Genomic DNA, 17895 nt, shown 5'->3' on the forward strand with positions numbered 1-17895 from the left:
TGCAGGCAGTGCCCCACACCTCCCCTCCCCTCCCGCCAGAAGGGAGGGCCTGGGGGCCCTGGACAGACCGACTCCTCCAGGGCAGAGAAGCAGTTAGAGCCCTTGCAGCACAGAGGCCTCCCCCACGGGAGGCCTCTCTTCTCCTGGCGGCCGGGGGACATCCCTCCCCCCATCCTCTCCTGGGCCCTGGCCGTTGTTTCTGCAGCTCCGGAACACAAAGGGCTGGTGGAGATTGCCAACCAAGACATGGCCCATGCCTCCCCATCGGGGTGCCCCATAGCACCTGCTCCCCACTGCAGCACTAGCCTCATTTCAGCAGCAAGCTCTGGCTGGAAGGGCGCAGGCAGGAATCCAGAACCTCAGCAGGGCCATGCTGGGTCAGACCAGTGGTCCGTCTGGGCCAGTGTCCTGGCTCTGGCATGGCCAGGTGCTGTAGAGGGAATGAACAGAACGGGGCAGTTATCGAATGATCCATCCTGTCGCCCATGCCCAGCTTCTGGCAGTTGGAGGCTTAGGGACACCCAGGGCACGGGCTTGTGTCCCTGCCCATCCTGGCTAACAGCCATTGGTGGACCGTGTAATGAGGCTGGTTCTGGCAGGACCCAACGGAGAGTGCCAATTCAGGACAAACTGCTCAAAGCAGGGCAGTTACAGCCCAGGGCTGGGTTTCTGTGCCCACCAAGGCAAACCAAACCAGCCAAACAGAGCAGACTTTGGTCTCACCCCACTGGCTAACCCCAAGTCACACGAGCAATTCCCTTAGACACTCCAGTTTCCCAGTAACCCCACCAGGGCCACTCGTTATGGGGACAGATGGTTGTGAAAACCAATACCCCAGTAAAAGAAAAACAGTTCTCTCAATCCCAAAGGACCAAGCCCCAGACCCCGGTCAATACACAAATCAGATCTTACCCACAGATCACGCTGCTGCCGATCCTTTGGAGTCTAAAATCTAAAGGTTTGTTCATAAACGGAAAAGACAGAGACGAGAGCTAGAACGGGTTCAATGGAATCAATGACATCCAGTGACGGCCAAGTTCTTGGGTCAGGCTTGGAGCAGCGATGGAATAAACGGCAGATTCAAATCCAGTCTCTGGAGAACATCCCCGGCTGGGATGGGTCTTTCAGTCCTTGGGTCAAAGCTTCAGGGTAGCCAAGTCCCTCCAGAGGCCAGAAGCAGGACTGAAGACCAGCTGGAAGAGCTGCAGCAGCTTTTGAAAGTCTCTTGCCGTGTGGTCTCTGCTTTCTGTGTCCCAAGGACAAGCTGCCCATCCATGGCCTGGAAACACCTCAGAGTTCGGTCCCTAGGCAGGTCCCTGCACGCCTGGCCGAGTCCCCAGGCGCGTCTGCCTTCTCTCACTGGGTCAGTTGTGTCGCTGATGGTCCTTAATGGGCCGTCCAGCAGGCTAGGCAGAGCTGACCCCAACGTGTCTGGGGTGTCCCCCAGAAGCAGAGCACAGGTTTGAACTACAGACAGGACAGAGCCAATATTCATAACTTTAACTACAAAATGATAGACGCACACAGACAGCATCATCCTAACCAGCAAACCATCACCTTGTCTGAGACACCTTAGTTGACCCCCTTTATACAAGATTTAGTGCCACTACGGGACCTGGGTTGCAACGATGTTCTATATGGTCCCAGTTCAAGTCAATAAGTCACCGACCCATCCTCCAGAACTGATCTAGTTGGTTTTTTGAACCCAGTTACACTTTTGGCCTTCGCACCCCCTGGCCTGGACACTGTGGCGCCCTCCGCAGACTGGCTGGGCGGGCGGTGTGCGAAGAAGCACTGCCTTGTGTTTGTTTAAACCTGCTGCCTATAATGTCATTGGGTGACCCCTGGTTGGAGTGTTTTGGGAAGGAGTAAATAACATGTCCTTATTTACCTTCTCCACACCAGTCACGATTTTATAGACCTCGATAATATCCCCCCTTAGTCATCTCTTCCAAGCTGAAAAGTCCCAATCTTGATTAATCTCTCGTCATACGGAAGCTGTTCCATACCCCTAATAATTTTTGTTGCCCTTTTCTGAGCCTTTTCCAATTCCAATATATCTTTTTTGAGATGGGGCGACCACATCTGCATGCAGTATTCAAGATGTGGGCATACCATGGGTTTATATAGGGGCAATATGATATTTTCTGTCGTATTATCTGTCGCTTTCCTAATGATTCCCAACATTCTGTTCATGTTTTTGACTGCCGCTGCCTAGTGAGTGGATGATTTCAGAGAAGTCTCCACAAGGATTCCGAGGACTCTCAGACTTGACAGAGCCCTGGTTGGGATGATTTAGTTGGGGTTGGTCCTGCTTTGAGCAGGGGGTTGGACTAGATGACTGTCATGGAGTCCCTGGGCGATGCTCAGGAACTGCTCCCCATGAAGCCAGTCAGGACTCTGGGGCAGTCTCCTCTCTGGGAGCAGTCTGTCTGCAGGACAAGCAGCTCACCCGGCTTCCCCCTTCCTGGGTCTGACCTCGGAGCATTCAGCCTCCTCTGCCCCTCCGTGCGCTTCCCACAGCGAGTCCACTCAGGCAGGGTCCTGGGGCAGCCATAGGGTCCTGCCCCCCAACTCCGCAGTCAGACAGGACTCTCAGCCAGCCAGTAAAACCAAGGTTATTAGACGACAGGAACATGGTCTAACACAGAGCTTGTAGGTGCAGAGAACAGGACCCCTCAGCTGGGTCCATTATGGGGGGCAGTGAGCCAGACAACCCCGTCTGCCCTTCACTCCATGTCCCGGCCAGCCCCAAACTGAAACTCCCCCCAGCCCCTCCTCCCCTGGGCTTTGTCCCTTTCCCGGGCCAGGAGGTCACCGGATTCCTTTGTTCTCCAACCCTTTAGCTCTCACCTTGCAGGGGGGACGGGCCCAGGCCATCAGTGTCCAGGAAACAGGGTGTCGGCCATTCTCTGTGTCCAGACCCCTGTACACACCTGCCCTCTAGGGCTCTGCAATGATCATACACCCTTATCCCACCCCCTAGATACTTAAGAACTGCACAGTGGAAACTGAGGCACCCGCACACTATTCAGAGGAAACATTAAGAACAGTCCCACTTCGTCACAATGACCTCCTGAGGTCTCTTCCAGCCCTGATATTCTAGGATTCTATGAGATCTCTCTCGAGTGGTCCCAGCTCATTTTGACCCCATCATTTCATATGGGGGTTGCTGGGTTCTGACCTTCCCTGCTGTGGGGGCACCCTGGGATGGGGTGTGGGGGGATCTGAGATGTCCTGCCCTGGAGGCACCCCGGGGTGGGGGCTGGAGGCACGCCATGGGCTGCCTTCCCCACCTGCAGGCAAGAACAGTGCTCTGTGTGCCCTAACTAGCGAGCCTTGTTGGCAGGACTTTCTGGGCCAGGCGTTCGTGGCGCTGGGCGAAGTGATTGGATCCCAGCGGAGCCGCTTGGAGAGACCCCTCACGTGAGCCTCCCTTCACCTGCCCCTGGGGGCTCCATGCGGGGGGAGGGCCTGGGGCTGGAGTTCCTATACCTCCACATACTGCCCCGCAGCCAGCCAGTCCCCCCGTCCCCCACATACTGCCCCCAGCCAGCCAGCCAGTCCCCCCGTCCCCCACATACTGCCCCCAGCCAGCCAGCCAGTCCCCCCGTCCCCCACATACTGCCCCCAGCTAGCCAGCCAGTCCTCCCATCCCCCACATACTGCCCCCAGCCAGTCCCCCCGTCCCCCACATACTGCCCCCAGCCAGCCAGCCAGTCCCCCCGTCCCCCACATACTGCCCCCAGCCAGCCAGCCAGTCCCCCCGTCCCCCACATACTGCCCCGCAGCCAGCCAGTCCCCCCGTCCCCCACATACTGCCCCCAGCCAGCCAGCCAGTCCCCCCGTCCCCCACATACTGCCCCCAGCCAGCCAGCCAGTCCCCCCGTCCCCCACATACTGCCCCCAGCCAGCCAGTCCCCCCGTCCCCCACATACTGCCCCCAGCCAGCCAGTCCTCCCATCCCCCACATACTGCCCCCAGCCAGTCCCCCCGTCCCCCACATACTGCCCCCAGCCAGCCAGCCAGTCCCCCCGTCCCCCACATACTGCCCCCAGCCAGCCAGTCCCCCCGTCCCCCACATACTGCCCCCAGCCAGCCAGCCAGTCCCCCCGTCCCCTACATACTGCCCCCAGCCAGCCAGCCAGTCCCCCCGTCCCCCACATACTGCCCCCAGCCAGCCAGCCAGTCCCCCCGTCCCCCACATACTGCCCCCAGCCAGCCAGCCAGTCCCCCCGTCCCCTACATACTGCCCCCCAGCCAGCCAGTCCCCCTGTCCCCCACATATTGCCCCCAGCCAGCAAGTCCCCCTGTCCCCCACATACTGCCCCCAGCCAGCCAGCCAGTCCCTCCATCCCCTACATACTGCCCCCCAGCCAGCCAGTCCCCCTGTCCCCCACATATTGCCCCCAGCCAGCGAGTCCCCCTGTCCCCTACATACTGCCCCCAGCCAGCCACCCAGTACCCCTGTCCCCCACATACTGCCCCCCAGCCAGCCAGTCTCCCCGTCCCCCACATACTGCCCCCAGCTAGCCAGTCCCCCCGTCCCTCCCATACTGACCCCCAGCCAGCCAGCCAGTCCCCCCATTCCCCACATACTGACCCCAGCCAGCCAGCCAGTGCCCCCATCCCCCACATACTGCCCCCAGCCAGCCAGTCCCTGCCCGCCACATACTTCTCCCCTAGAGCCAGCCAGGCCCTGCCCTGGAGCCAGGTCAGAGCCCGTGTCCCCCAGAGGGGAAAGGCCCCTGAACCCGCCAGGCCCATGCCAGGGTGCACATGGGGGGCTGGGGCTGGGCAGGCCTTTCATGGAGCCTGGAGCAGCAGGGCCAGCCGCACTCAGACACAGGTCCAGGAAGGGAGTGAGACAACTTCTTCAGGGGGTAGCTGGGGGAGGCTGGGCTGAGGGGGGGACCCCCAACAACGTCCCGCAGCCCCAGGGACCATCCTGCCCTGCCCCCAAGGCTCCTGGCCCTGCCTGCTGGCAGAAAGGCGGCTTGGAGGGGCAGCTAGTCCCCATGGGCTCAGTTCCCTGTGGGGGTGCAGCTCCCCGAGGGAAGGGGTCCCCGCGGCCGGCAGAGCACGTGCTCTCCCTCCTGAGGGCAGTGGGGATGTGCCAAGCAAACCCGCCCTGAAATCTGCAGGTCCTGGCGCAGGGGGCCGTGACCCGGCTCAGGCTCAGGCCCTGGTGCCCAGGGGAGGGGTGTACAAGCCACACACAGTGCAAGGAGCTGCGCAGTCTGGCTCTGCCGAGCCTGGCCGGGGGCGGCCAGCCACACTCCAGCTTCTCCCAGGGACAGTGTGGCTGGGAAGTGCCCAGCGTAGAGGGCCAGGGAGACACCAGCGCCCCCTGCCTGCTGCCCCACATGAGCCATGGCTCCCACTGCAGCCAGCAGCCTGCCTAGCAGTGCGGGCGAGCGACGGCAGGGCCCTGGGCTCCGAGGTCAGCGATTCCTCAGCACCACCATCTTCCCAGCCAGCCAGCGTCCCACCCGCCACCCACCACACCTGTTGCTGAGTCAGCTCCCCGCCCCCAGCCAGCGCCCTGCCCCGCCCCCCACAGCACCCCATGCTGGGAGCCCCCCACATCCGGTGCCTGCCCTGCACCCCCTGCTGGGAGCCCCCCCACATCTGGTGCCTGCCCTGCCCCCCCCCAGCGCCCCCTGCTGGGAGCCCCCCACATCTGGTGCCTGCCCTGCACCCCCTGCTGGGAGCCCCCCCACATCCGGTGCCTGCCCCGCCCCCCTAGCGCCCCCTGCTGGGAGCCCCCCACATCTGGTGCCTGCCCTGCACCCCCTGCTGGGAGCCCCCCACATCCGGTGCCTGCCCTGCCCCCCCCAGCGCCCCCTGCTGGGAGCCCCCCACATCTGGTGCCTGCCCTGCACCCCCTGCTGGGAGCCCCCCCACAGCACCCCCTGCTGGGAGCCCCCCCACATCCGGTGCCTGCCCCGCCCCCCCCAGCGCCCCCTGCTGGGAGCCCCCCACATCTGGTGCCTGCCCTGCACCCCCTGCTGGGAGCCCCCCACATCCGGTGCCTGCCCCGCCCCCCTAGCGCCCCCTGCTGGGAGCCCCCCACATCTGGTGCCTGCCCTGCACCCCCTGCTGGGAGCCCCCCACATCCGGTGCCTGCCCTGCCCCCCCAGCGCCCCCTGCTGGGAGCCCCCCACATCTGGTGCCTGCCCTGCACCCCCTGCTGGGAGCCCCCCCACATCCGGTGCCTGCCCTGCCCCCCCCAGCGCCCCCTGCTGGGAGCTTTCCCTGCCCCGCCATCATCCTGCCCTGCCCCCACAGCGCCCCCTGCTGGGAGAGTGCTCTGCTCTGGCCATTGGCTTGGGCCCTTCAGTGGGCTGAAATGGGGCAGACAGGACGCGGCGGGGAGAGCAGCCAAACCCCTTGCAGCCACGCCCTGGGCTGCCTGCCGTCCACTCCTGCCGGCCTAACGGGGTGTTTCTTGTCCCAGGGGGGTCCCAGGGAAGAAGTGTGGGACCATCCTGCTGTCGGCTGAGGAGCTCAGCAACTGCCGGGTGAGTGCGTCTCCGCTGGCCTGGCCACGCTGCCCACGCTCCAGGCTGGCTGCGGGACCCACGGGGCGCTGAGGGGCGCTGGGGGCAGGGGAGGGCTGAGGCATGTGTACCTGGGGGGCTGTGCTGGGGGGGCCGAAGGGGTGTGCATGTGGAGAAGGCATGGGGCTGGGTGGGGCGCTGCTCTCCCCAGGTCAGTGGGCTGGCCCAGGTCCGGTAGGGCCTTCCCTACAGGCTCTGAACGAGCCGCCTGCCCGCGTCGGCAGCTGCCCCTCACCACCCACCCCCTGCCTGGATCCTGACCCCTGCCTTGACGGAGTCCGTTTCTTTCAGGACATTGTCACCATGCAGCTCTGCGCCAACAAGCTGGACAAGAAGGACTTCTTCGGGAAATCCGACCCCTTCCTTGTCTTCTACCGCAGCAACGAGGACGGCACGTACGTTTGGGGCCGTCTGACGCCCCACTCTGCATGGGCGGGCGCCCAGCGGGGGGCAGCTGGGGTGGGCTCCTGCCGGCTAGTGCCTGCCCTCAGCCCCACTTCTCTGGTGCCGCCTCCAGGTTCACAATTTGCCACAAGACAGAAGTGGTGAAAAACACACTCAACCCGGTGTGGCAGCCATTCTCCATCCCCGTGCGAGCCTTGTGCAACGGGGACTATGACAGGTCAGGAGCTAGACACGTGTCCCGCCATGGGGGGGGGGGGCTGCAAGCACAGAGCCAGAGCGAGCAGATCCCAGACACGCAAACTCCCTGGCCCAGCAGGCCCTGTGGGGAGGGGCAGCTCTCTGAGCCAGTCCTGTGGGGGGCAGGAGGGGCAGCTCTCTGGCATGGCTTGGCCTGGGGGAGGAGGGGAGCGGGGAGCAGGGCCAAAGCGGGGGAGCAGATGGGGAAGTGGGGCCCCAGGGGCAGGGATGGGGGAGTGGGGCCCCAGCAGGGTGGCAGGGATGAGGGAGTGGGGCCCTGGGGGTGAGGTCAGGGGAGTGGATCCCTGGTGGAGGCAGGGATGGGGGAGCAGGGCCCCAGCAGAGGAGTGGGGGAGGGGATGCAGGAGCGGGGGCCCGGGAGTGGTGACGGGGGAATGGGGGTCCAGTGGGGGTGGGGATGAGGGAGCAGGGCCCCAGCAGGGGAACGGGGGTGGGGATGGGGAAGCAGGGCCCCAGCAGGGGAACGGAGACGGGGACGGGGGAGCGAGGCCCCAGCAGGGGAACGGGGGCGGGGACGGGGGAGCGAGGCCCCAGCAGGGGAACGGAGACGGGGACGGGGGAGCGGGGCCCCAGCAGGGGAACGGGGGCGGGGACGGGGGAGCGGGGCCCCAGCAGGGGAACGGAGACGGGGACGGGGGAGCGGGGCCCCAGCAGGGGAACGGGGGCGGGGACGGGGGAGCGGGGCCCCAGCAGGGGAACGGGGGCGGGGACGGGGGAGCGGGGCCCCAGCAGGGGAACGGGGGCGGGGACGGGGAAGCGGGGCCCCAGCAGGGGAACGGGGGCGGGGACGGGGGAGCGGGGCCCCAGCAGGGGAACGGGGGCGGGGACGGGGGAGCGGGGCCCCAGCAGGGGAACGGGGGCGGGGACGGGGGAGCGGGGCCCCAGCAGGGGAACGGGGGCAGGGATGGGGGAGCGGGGCCCCAGCAGGGGAACGGGGGCGGGGATGGGGGAGCGTGGGGTGCCAGGCCCCGTGGGGCTCTCCGGGCCCATCCTGGGTGCTTGCTAACCTGCTACCCGCACTTGTATTTCAGGACGGTGAAGATAGACGTGTACGACTGGGACCGGGATGGAAGGTGGGATCAGGCTGCTAGCATGTCCCCAGTGCCCGCCCCCACCCCGTCCAGCCATGGCCTGGCCTTAGGCCTGATCCCTGGGCCTGCCCTGGCCAGAACCCCCTCCCCCTCGCTCTCCCTGGGCTCACCCTGGGCTGTATCCATGCCGCTGCTCTCCTGGCCACCCTGCAGCCGCCGGATCTCCTCCGCCGGCCTCCATGCTCTGGGGCCCAGGGAGCCAGTCCCTGAGTCTGTCCAGAGCCAGCGGGAGCAGCCCTTGGCCTGGCTGGGTTCCTGCCCCTACCTGCTGGGCCCCACCTCTCCGCCCTGCTGGGGCTGCCTGCTGGAAGGCTCCTGTGTCTGGGCCCCAGGGCTGCCCCTTCTCTCGTCCTCCAGCCACCCCCTTTCTGCCCTGCCTGTGAGGGAGCAAGGGCTAGTGGGCACTGGGCTGGGAGCCAGGACTCCTGGGTTCTATCCCAGTCCTGGGAGTGGAATGGGGTCTAGTGGGTTGGATCAGGGGGGTGGGGCTGGGAGCCAGGACTCCTGGGTTCTCTCCCTGTGAGTGGCGACAAACCCCCGGAGCTAAAGGGATGAGCTGAAAGCTACACAGCCCTTAGTTAAGGCTGGAGCAGACTCATTAATCTCCAAGTGGTCTCAGGGCCACAAGATGGGACAGCACACACCCAGCAGGTGTGTGGGCTCTCCTGGGAGGGGAGTGGGCTCTAGCGGTTAGAGCGGGGGGCTGGGATCCAGGACTCCTGGGTTCTATCTCTGGTTCTGGGAGGGGAGTGGGATGGAGAGGTCGGAGCAGGGGGCTGTCTTGCAGGCTCTGCCCCTGGTGTGCCAGGTTATAGTGGCCGAGGCCCCCCACGCCCTCTCCCTCCATGACAGGCTGAGTGAGCATCTGTGCTGCCCACTGACACCTGCCTTGTGCTCTCTGGCCCACAGCCACGATTTCATCGGGGAGTTTGCCACAAGCTACCGGGAGCTTTCCCGCGCTCAGAGCCAGTTCACTGTCTATGAGGTGAGGCCTGCTGCTGCCCAGCTCTCCTGGTTCCCCCCATGCCTGGCTCAGCCCCACTGGGGCTGGGGGCCTGGGCCAGCTCTGGGGCATGGAGTTGTTCTCCCAGTGGGCAGCTCTGGGCTGGCGGGCGTTTGCCGGTTCGGGTGGCTTTTGCGGGGGCCTCATTCTTGTGGAGTTTGCTGCAGGGTTAGAATCCAGGCGAGATTCTGGGCTCAGGAATTTAACTCACAGAGTATGATGGCCGGGGTGGGGGGGTGCTGGTGGCCAGGGGGGCTGTCAGGAACTGCCAGGGGGACTGGCAGCCGGAGGGGGGGCTGTCAGGAACAGCCAGGGGAGGTGCTGATGTTGGGGTTCCTGAACTGTTCCTCTGCTTCCATCAGGTGTTAAATCCAAAGAAGAAATGCAAGAAGAAGAAATACATCAACTCCGGAACGGTGCGTGAAACCTGCCGGGGCCCCTGAGGGAATGTGCCCCCACCCCGCCGCGACCAGGCAGAGCCCCCGGCTCCCTCTTTGCCCCCTGCCCCCTTGGTGATGCACCCCACGGCTCCCTTCCTTCAGCTCCGACTAGCCCTGCGCCTGCCCTGCAGCCTCAGTCTGTCCTGGGGGGGACAGAAGAGGGGTTTCTCCAGCTCTGTCTCCCTGCGGAGTGGGGGAGGATTTCTTTGGGGGGGGTCTCTGGGGAGACAGAGGGTATTTGGGGGGTCTCTATGTGGAGGGGCAGAGGTCTGTTGTGGGGGGTCTGTCCTGGGGAGAGCGAGGCTGTTGTGGGGTGTCTCTGGTTGGGGTCTCTGACATTCTGTTTCCAATAAGTGTCTCTAGATATCTCTCTAGGGGCCTGTCTCTGGGGAGAGGGGGCCCTGTCTTGGGGGGTTTGACTCTGGGGAGAGGGGGACCCTGTCTCAGGGGTCTGACCCTGGGAGGGCCTGTCTCAGTGGGGTCTGACTCTGGGGGGACCTGTCTTGGGGGGGCCTGTGTCACTGAGTGGGGGGGAGTCAGGGCCCTGCACCCCCCACTTCCTGCGATTCACCGTGACTCTCAGCCAGGCAGTAGAACAGAAGGTTTATTAGCCGACAGGAACACAGTCCCAAACAGAGCTTGTAGGTACAGAGAACAGGACCCCTCAGTCAGGTCCTTCTTGGGGGGCAGAGGGGAGCCCAGACCTGGGTTCTCCCCAGCCAACTGCAAATTGAAACCCCCTCCAGCAGCCTCACCCACCCACCCCCTGCCCCTCCTCCAGCCTTTGACCGGTTCCGGGCAGAAGGTGTCACCTGGCCCCGACCCCCTCCTGGCTCAGGTTACCTGCTCAGGTATCTCCCCGCAGTGAAGTCACCCCCTGACATCCCACCACCATCTCGTACCAATGCAGACAGTAACCTGTAAAAGTGCCACGCAGCATTCCCGGGTAACACTCCCTACTCCCTCACAGCCTGGCTCTGGGGAGAGGGGGGCCCCGTCTCAGGGGTCTGACTCTGGGTGGGCCTATCTCAGGGGGGTCTGACTCTGGGGAGAGTGGGGGCCTGTCTTGGGGGGGGTCTGTCTCTGGGGAGAAGGGGGGGTCTGTCTGGGGGGGGCCCTGTCTCGGGGGTCTTTCTGGGGGACCTGTCTCGGTGGTCTGTGTCTGTGGGGGGGGGTCTGTCTTGGGGGTCTGTCAGTGGGGAGGGGAGGACCTGTCTCGGGGGTCTCTGACGTTCTGTCTCCGGCAGGTGACCCTTCTTTCCTTCGCCGTGGAGTCCGAGTTCACCTTTGTGGATTACATCCGAGGCGGGTGAGCGGGTGCCCAGGGACCCCCCCGGCATGGCCCCCCAGGCAGTTCTGTTCAAACCTCTGCACTCCTCAGCCCCTTTGGGGTTTGTTCCTCACCCTGCGCCCCCCCCTTCCACATGGGCTGCATCTGCCCACCCTGCCCCCATGACCCTGGCCCAGCCTCCCGCGCGAAGACCCAAGGGAGTCGTGCACCCGATGCTGGCAGCAGCCCCTGGGCCGGGGAGACGGGCCCTGGCCTCTGAGGGGGCAGGGGACAGCGGGAGGTGGGAAGAGCTGGTGGAGAGCAGGAGAGGGAACCGATGCTGCTGGTGTTGCGGGGAGGGGTGGCAGGGGTCTGCAGGGGCTGGGAAGGGGAGGCTGGTGTGAGGGGAGTTTGGGGGAGCAGGTTTGGGGGATGGGAGGGTGATGGGGTGGGGGGAGGGGATCTGGGAATGTGTTGGGGGGCTGGGGAAGCAGGACAGCGGGAGGGGAGCTGGGAACGCATCATTGGGGGGCTGGGGGAGCAGGGTGGGGTGAGGGGAGCTGGGAACACGTCGTTGGGGGGCTGGGGGAGTGCTCTCTCACTCTCCTCTCCTGCCCCCGCAGGACACAGCTGAATTTCACGGTCGCCATCGATTTCACGGCCTCCAACGGTAAGTGCCCCTTGCACGGGCTGGGCCCAGGTGCCTCCCACGGAAACCGAGGGACAGCTCAGCCCTGGGTCCTTCCTCAAGCTCCTTCCTCCTCCACCCATCTCACGGCAAGGGCCTGGGGGTTCTGCCTCCAGGGAGCTGCTCTCCAGCCCATTCTCGCCCCAGTCCCAGCTACCCGCCTCCCAGACTCTGGGGGTCTGCCACAGGGTTTCCTCAAACGGGGATCAGAGGGGCAAGGTGATGGGGTGTCACGGAGTCCCCGGGCAATGCTCTGGAACTGCTCCCTACGAAGCCAGGCAGGACTCTGGGGAAGTCTCCTCTCTGGGAGCAGCCTGTCTGCAGGACACACAGCTCACCCGGCTTCCACCTTCCTGGGTCTGACCTCGGAGCATTCAGCCTCCTCTGCCCCTCCCTGCGCTTCCCCCAGCGAGTCCGCCCAGGCGGGGTCCTGGGGAAGCCAGAGGGTCCTGCCCCCCAACTCCGCAGACAGACGTGACTCTCAGCCAGCCAGTAAAACAGAGGTTTATTAGACGACAGGAACATGGTCTAAAACAGAGCTTGTAGGTGCAGAGAACAGGACCCCTCAGTCAGGTCTGTCTTGGGGGGCAGGGAGCCAGAGCCCACTCTGGCCTCCCTCCATTTCCCCAGCCAGCTCCAAACTGAAACTCTCCCGCCCCTCCTCTGGCCTTTGTCTCTTTCCCAGGCCAGGAGGCCACCTGATCTCTTTGTTTTCCAACCCCTTCAGTCGGCCCCTTTGCAGAGGAGGGGCCCAGGCCATCAGTCGCCAGGGGACAGGGTGTCGGCTATTCTCTGTGCAGACACCATCACGCTGGCCCTCTAGGGCTCTGCCACAATCACACCCCCTTATCCCCCCACCTAGAGACTTAAGAAATGCCATGGGGAAACTGAGGCACCCACACAGTATTCAGAGAAAACATTAAGAACATTCCCACTTCGTCACATGGGGGTCCTGGGAAACGGGGCCTGGGGAGGATATGGGGGCAGAGGGCAGGGTGGGCAGAGGGACCCTGTGGGAGGCAGGGACGGGAGGGGCCTGAAGAAGATGGGGGGAGGGAGGAGCCCGGGGTGGATTGGGTAGGAGCGAGGGGCCCAGGGCGGATGGGGCAGGGCCAGGGACCGGGGAGCACAGCTCAGGCTGAGGTGGGTGCTGTGTGTGCCCGGCAGGGGTCCCGTCGCAGCCCACCTCCCTGCACTACATGAGCCCATACCAGCTGAGCGCCTACGCCATGGCACTGAAGGCCGTCGGCGAGATCATCCAGGACTACGACAGCGACAAGCTCTTCCCCGCGTACGGCTTTGGTGCCAAGGTCCCACCCGACGGCAGCATTTCCCATCAGTTCCCCCTGGTAGGAGGCAGTGCCAGGGCCTCTGCCAGCCCTACACCAGCCCAGGGACAGGTGGGATGGGAGGTGACTCCCAGCAGTGGTGTTGCCCTGGGTCCTGACTGCTGCTCCCACCATGCAGGCCGAGCCGGGAGGAGATGGGGCAGCATGGGGCATTTTGGAATGGGATAGGGCAGCACGCAGGAGGGCAGGCTCCAGGGAACCCCGCTAGGCCTTCAAGCTCTGCGCCGGCTCTGGGAATGGTCTGGCGATCCCATGGGTCTGTCCTGGCTGATCCGCTGGCTGCAGGCTCCTGTGGGGAGAGCCCTCTGGGTGCAGAGCTCTGGAGAGGGCCCAGCCCTATGGCTGTCTCCGGCGCGTGCACACCCAGGGCCTTGCCCCAGCGCTGAGCCCAGCCTTCCTGACTTTCTCCCCTGCTAGAACAGCGATGTGGAGAACCCGAGCTGTGTGGGGATCGATGGCGTCCTGGAGTCCTACTTCCAGAGCCTGCGCACGGTGCAGCTATACGGGCCCACCAACTTTGCCCCTGTCATCAACCAGGTGGCCCGGTGAGTGGGGCAGAGGCTGGGCCACGGGCACACAGGGAGGGTGCCCTCCTGTGCCCCAGAGCCCTGCAGCCCGGCGCTGGCTGCAGGGGGTGGGGTGGAGGCTCCAGCTCAGAGCTTGGGGCCCGGCGCTGGCTGCGGGGAAGGGGGGCCACTCAGAGCTTGGAGCCCAGCAGCTGTGGGCTAGGCTAGGAAGCAGTAGGCATGGCCAGGCCTGAGAGCTGAGCTCCAGGGCTGGGCTGGGCAGGCGTTTGAGGAGCCATGGGCTCTGTGGGGCTGTGGCTGGGCACCCTGAGGGGCAGCCAGGTGGTGCAGCCGCCAGCATGGCCCCCAGGAGCCACACCTGGCTGGCGGAGAAAGGGGGAAGTTCTAGCAAACTGCTCCGTGGGGGGCAGAGTGGGGCTGGCACGAGTCCCCTGCCTCTGCATTGTGCCCTAGTTCGGCTGCCCAGGTGACAGATGGATCTCAGTACTACATCCTGCTCATCGTCACTGATGGCGTCATCTCCGACATGCTCCAGACCAAGGAGGCCATCGTCAACGTGAGTGGGGTGGGCGGGGGCAGGGGCAGTGCGGGGGTGGGGAGGGGAGCCCGGTCCCGCTGCAGGCAAGGGAGCCCACGTAGGGGAACCGGGCTGGAGCCAGCATCTGGTGGTTTGACTCAGCGCCCTCCCACGGGCCTGGGTCTCCCAAGCTCAGCGCTGCCCAGGGTGGCAGAGTCTCATTCACGTGAGGCTGATCTGACCTGGCCCCCCCTCACCCAATCCCTATACAGTATCACCCCCCAGGCAGCTCCTGCATGCTATCCCCCCCCCAGCCCGGCCACTCCCATTCCCTCCCCCCTGGGCAGCTCCTGCATGCTATTCCCGCCCTGGCCCCCCGCGCGCTTTCCCCCACCCCATTCCCTCCCCCCCAGCTGTCCCTGTGCGCTATTTCCACCGGCCATCCCGCTATTATCCCCCCACCCCCATTCCCTCCCCCTGGGCGGCTCCTGCGTGCTATTCCCGCCCACCCCTAGCCGTTCCCCGCTTGCTATTCCCCCCCCCGCGCACTATTTCCACCTGCCCCCATCTGCACCCTGCACGCTACTCCCCCCGCCCTCCGCACACTATTCCTTCCCCCGGCCGTCCCCCTTGTGCTGTTCCCCCCTTAGCCCAATTCCCCCACCTTCGCACCGCCACCTCTGGGGTGAGGCTAGTGCCGCAGCTCCGGGGCCAGGCTGACTTGGCCTGAGGGCTCCATTCCCTGGGCAGCAAGGCCCTGGAGTGAAGGGATACTGGCTGGGATACCCGCGCTTTACCTGTGCCATCTGAGCTCTGTGTCAGCCCTGGGAACAGCAGGGGGCCCAGGCTGGCGAGGCATGGAGGAGCCACAGGTGTCAGGCCCCAGGCTGACAGTAACTCTCTCCTTTGCCCTGCAGGCCTCTGCCCTGCCCATGTCCATCATCATCGTGGGAGTGGGCCCGGCGGAGTTTGATGGTAAGTTCGGTGGCCAGGGCCATTGTGGGTGTGCAGTTCTGACCATCTGTCACCGAGTCCCTGGGCGATGCTCTGGAACTGCTCCCCATGAAGCCAGGCAGGACTCTGGGGAAGTCTCCTTTCTGGGAGCAACCTGTCTGCAGGACACACAGCTCACCCGGCTTCCCCCTTCCTGGGTCTGACCTCGGAGCATTCAGCATCCTCTGCCCCTCCGTGCGCTTCCCACAGCGAGTCCACTCAGGCGGGGCTCCTGGGGAAGCCAGAGGGTCCTGCACCCCAACTCCGCAGTCAGACATGACTCTCAGCCAGCCAGTAAAACAGAGGTTTATTAGACGACAGGAACATGGTCTAAAACAGAGTTTGCAGGTGCAGAGAACAGGACCCCTCAGCTGGGTCCATTTTGGGGGGCAGTGAGCCAGACAACCACATCTGCCCTTCACTCCATGTCTCCAGCCAGACCCAAACTAAAACTCCCTCCAGCCCCTCCTCCTCTGGGCTTTGTTCGTTTCCCCGGGCCAGGAGGTCACCTGACTCCTTTGTTCTCCAACCCTTTAGCTCTCACTTTGCAGGGGGGAAGGGCCAGGCCATCAGTTGCCAGGAAACGGGGTGTCAGCCATCCTCTGTGTCCAGACCCCTGCACACACCTGCCCTCTAGGGCTCTGCAGTGATCATACACCCTTATCCCACCCCCTAGATACTTAAGAACTGCATAGGGGAAACTGAGGCACCCCCACACTATTCAGAGGAAACATTAAGAACAGTCCCACTTCGTCACATCTCTCCCCCCTTCGAGATCGAACTGAGCGGGGTCACTTTACCCGGTGACCTGGGGAAGTTCGAAGCCACCAACATTCCCATGGATGCCCCAGCATCTCTCCCATTCCTTGGTAGGAGTTACACCAGGCCCTTCCAGTTTCATGCCCTCCCTTAGGTTGGGGGTGGTCGATAGCACTCGCAGGCCGCATGTGGGAAGGTTTATGTGGCCTGTGCCCTTTGGCCACCCCAAAGTCCCAGGGGGTCAAACTGGGATTGGGTCTTCTCCCCAACAAGCTGGCCAAACACAGCCACTTGGTTATAGGACTGTTTAACTTTCTTAACAGCTTTCACTCCATCTGAGACCTTCTCAAAGCTCTCCACACTGGGTCTTTCAACAGAAAAGTCAGTGGATCCATTCACAACAGATTTCAGAGTAACAGCCGTGTCCTGTAGCTCACGAAAGCTTATGCTCAAATAAATTGGTTAGTCTCTAAGGTGCCACAAGTACTCCTTTTCTATTCACAACAGAAAATTTCTGGCCGTTAGGAACTGAAACTTTCTTGATTAAATCACTTTCACACCCTTCAGTTGCAGTAAACTGCTTGCAAAGACTCCATGAGGATTCCTTTCCCTGGGACTTTTCTATGCAACAATTCACCCCTCCCAGAAATTCTGCTCTTACCCTCTTTACCTAGGGCTTGCTCTAGAGGAACACTTTCCTGAGCAACAACAGACTCTTTCTGGGTCTCCCTTACATCCAGAATTACCTTTGGCCCATCCGGTGGATTCCTACACAATCCCCTTTCAGGCAAACTTATAGACTTCCTAGATAACAGGTCAGAAGCATTCTCCTTCCCTTTGCCACACACAAGCTCAGAAATCTTTTCCTTCTTGCTACAGGTTTCCACACCCTCAGTAGGTAACACAATCACATCACCTTCATGCTCTCCTTGTGCCCTGGCTAGGATCTCACCCTGATTAGACAGAGTTGCTCCACCCTTTCCCAGCCACACACTAGCAACAGGCAAAATACAAGCACCAGAATTGTCTGGTCTCTGGGATTTTGCATAGACACTAACTGGATGCGACCTAGTTACAGGGCCGTTCTCCCGAGCAGACACAAACTTAGGGCCATTCCCTTCCTGGGCTTTAGCTGAATCCAGAACCAACTCTGAGACAACTGCACGACCCTCAACCATCACAGGCTGAAAGGCCCCTGCTGTCTGCTCCACAGACCAAGAAGAGCCGGACACACTTTCTCCTTTCCCAGACACACAGCTTGGGATCTCATTCCCCTTGTCCCAGCACACAAGGCTGGTCACAGACAACTGCTTGGAGATCAGGGTAGCTCCCTCCATAGGCAAGTCAATACCCCTGAAAGACACATTTCCTTCACTGTCACAATTCTCCACCCAGCTAACAGGTAAGGTTCAGGGACACTCATCTTCCACTCTCCTCGCCTTCCCATCCTGCTGACTAGACACAGCCATCAGCTCACAAGGCTGCCTAGGCTCATCCAAACTTTCCTTACCCACCACCTTGCCACTCCCCACAGATCCCCTGCCCCCTGTGTCTCCCCCCCCCCCCCCAGCTGGGGTCTCAGCTCCCACTGTGCTCAGCGCTGCCCTTGCTGTCCCAGTGCGGGCAGGCAGCGAGCTCGCTGCTTTCCTCACTGCATCAGAGCCAGCGTGAGCCCCCTCTCCGGTGTGCAAGGGGGCGGGGAGCATCTCTCTGTCCCACCCAGCCCCAGGGGTCTGGTTACAGGCAGGCAGATATCCTGAGCCTAGCAGCTCCTCCCTGCTGCCAGCCAGGTCATCTGCATTTTCACTGACCATTTCCCTCTCTGCCGATTGGTTCCCTGGATTCAAATTCAAAACCCTCAGCAGTTACAGGAGCAAGGCCTGGATCCTGTCCCAAAGAGACACAGTCACCCCACAACAGGGTCTCGCAGCTGGTATCCTGGAGCACCCCAACAGCCAGCCAGCCAGCCCGACCCCTCCTGTGTCTGCACAGGGATGTGGGCCATAGGCAGGGTGAGGGCCTTCATCCCTGG

General features: G+C 63.3%; 1 protein-coding gene across 3 annotated transcripts in view; it reads left to right on the top strand.

Moving 5' to 3' along the window:
• Positions 1–17895, top strand: part of CPNE9 (copine family member 9) — a 43383-nt gene that overhangs the window by 22041 nt on the left and 3447 nt on the right. For 2 of the 3 annotated variants that reach the window (XM_084635104.1, XM_084635103.1), the window contains exons 6-18: positions 3350–3426; positions 6461–6524; positions 6855–6958; positions 7081–7185; positions 8258–8299; positions 9227–9302; positions 9683–9736; positions 11008–11069; positions 11654–11700; positions 12886–13067; positions 13485–13612; positions 14048–14150; positions 15029–15086. In XM_084635104.1, the coding sequence (XP_084491230.1) occupies positions 3350–3426; positions 6461–6524; positions 6855–6958; positions 7081–7185; positions 8258–8299; positions 9227–9302; positions 9683–9736; positions 11008–11069; positions 11654–11700; positions 12886–13067; positions 13485–13612; positions 14048–14150; positions 15029–15086 (1102 nt within the window). Of the gene's footprint in view, positions 1–3349; positions 3427–6460; positions 6525–6854; positions 6959–7080; positions 7186–8257; positions 8300–9226; positions 9303–9682; positions 9737–11007; positions 11070–11653; positions 11701–12885; positions 13068–13484; positions 13613–14047; positions 14151–15028; positions 15087–16186; positions 16337–17895 lie in introns of those variants that run through there. The other variant, XM_084635105.1, reaches the window with a different exon arrangement.

The sequence above is a fragment of the Lepidochelys olivacea genome (genome assembly GCF_965140295.1).
Source record: "Lepidochelys olivacea isolate rLepOli2 genome assembly, chromosome: 7".
Classification (NCBI taxonomy): Eukaryota; Metazoa; Chordata; order Testudines; family Cheloniidae; genus Lepidochelys; species Lepidochelys olivacea.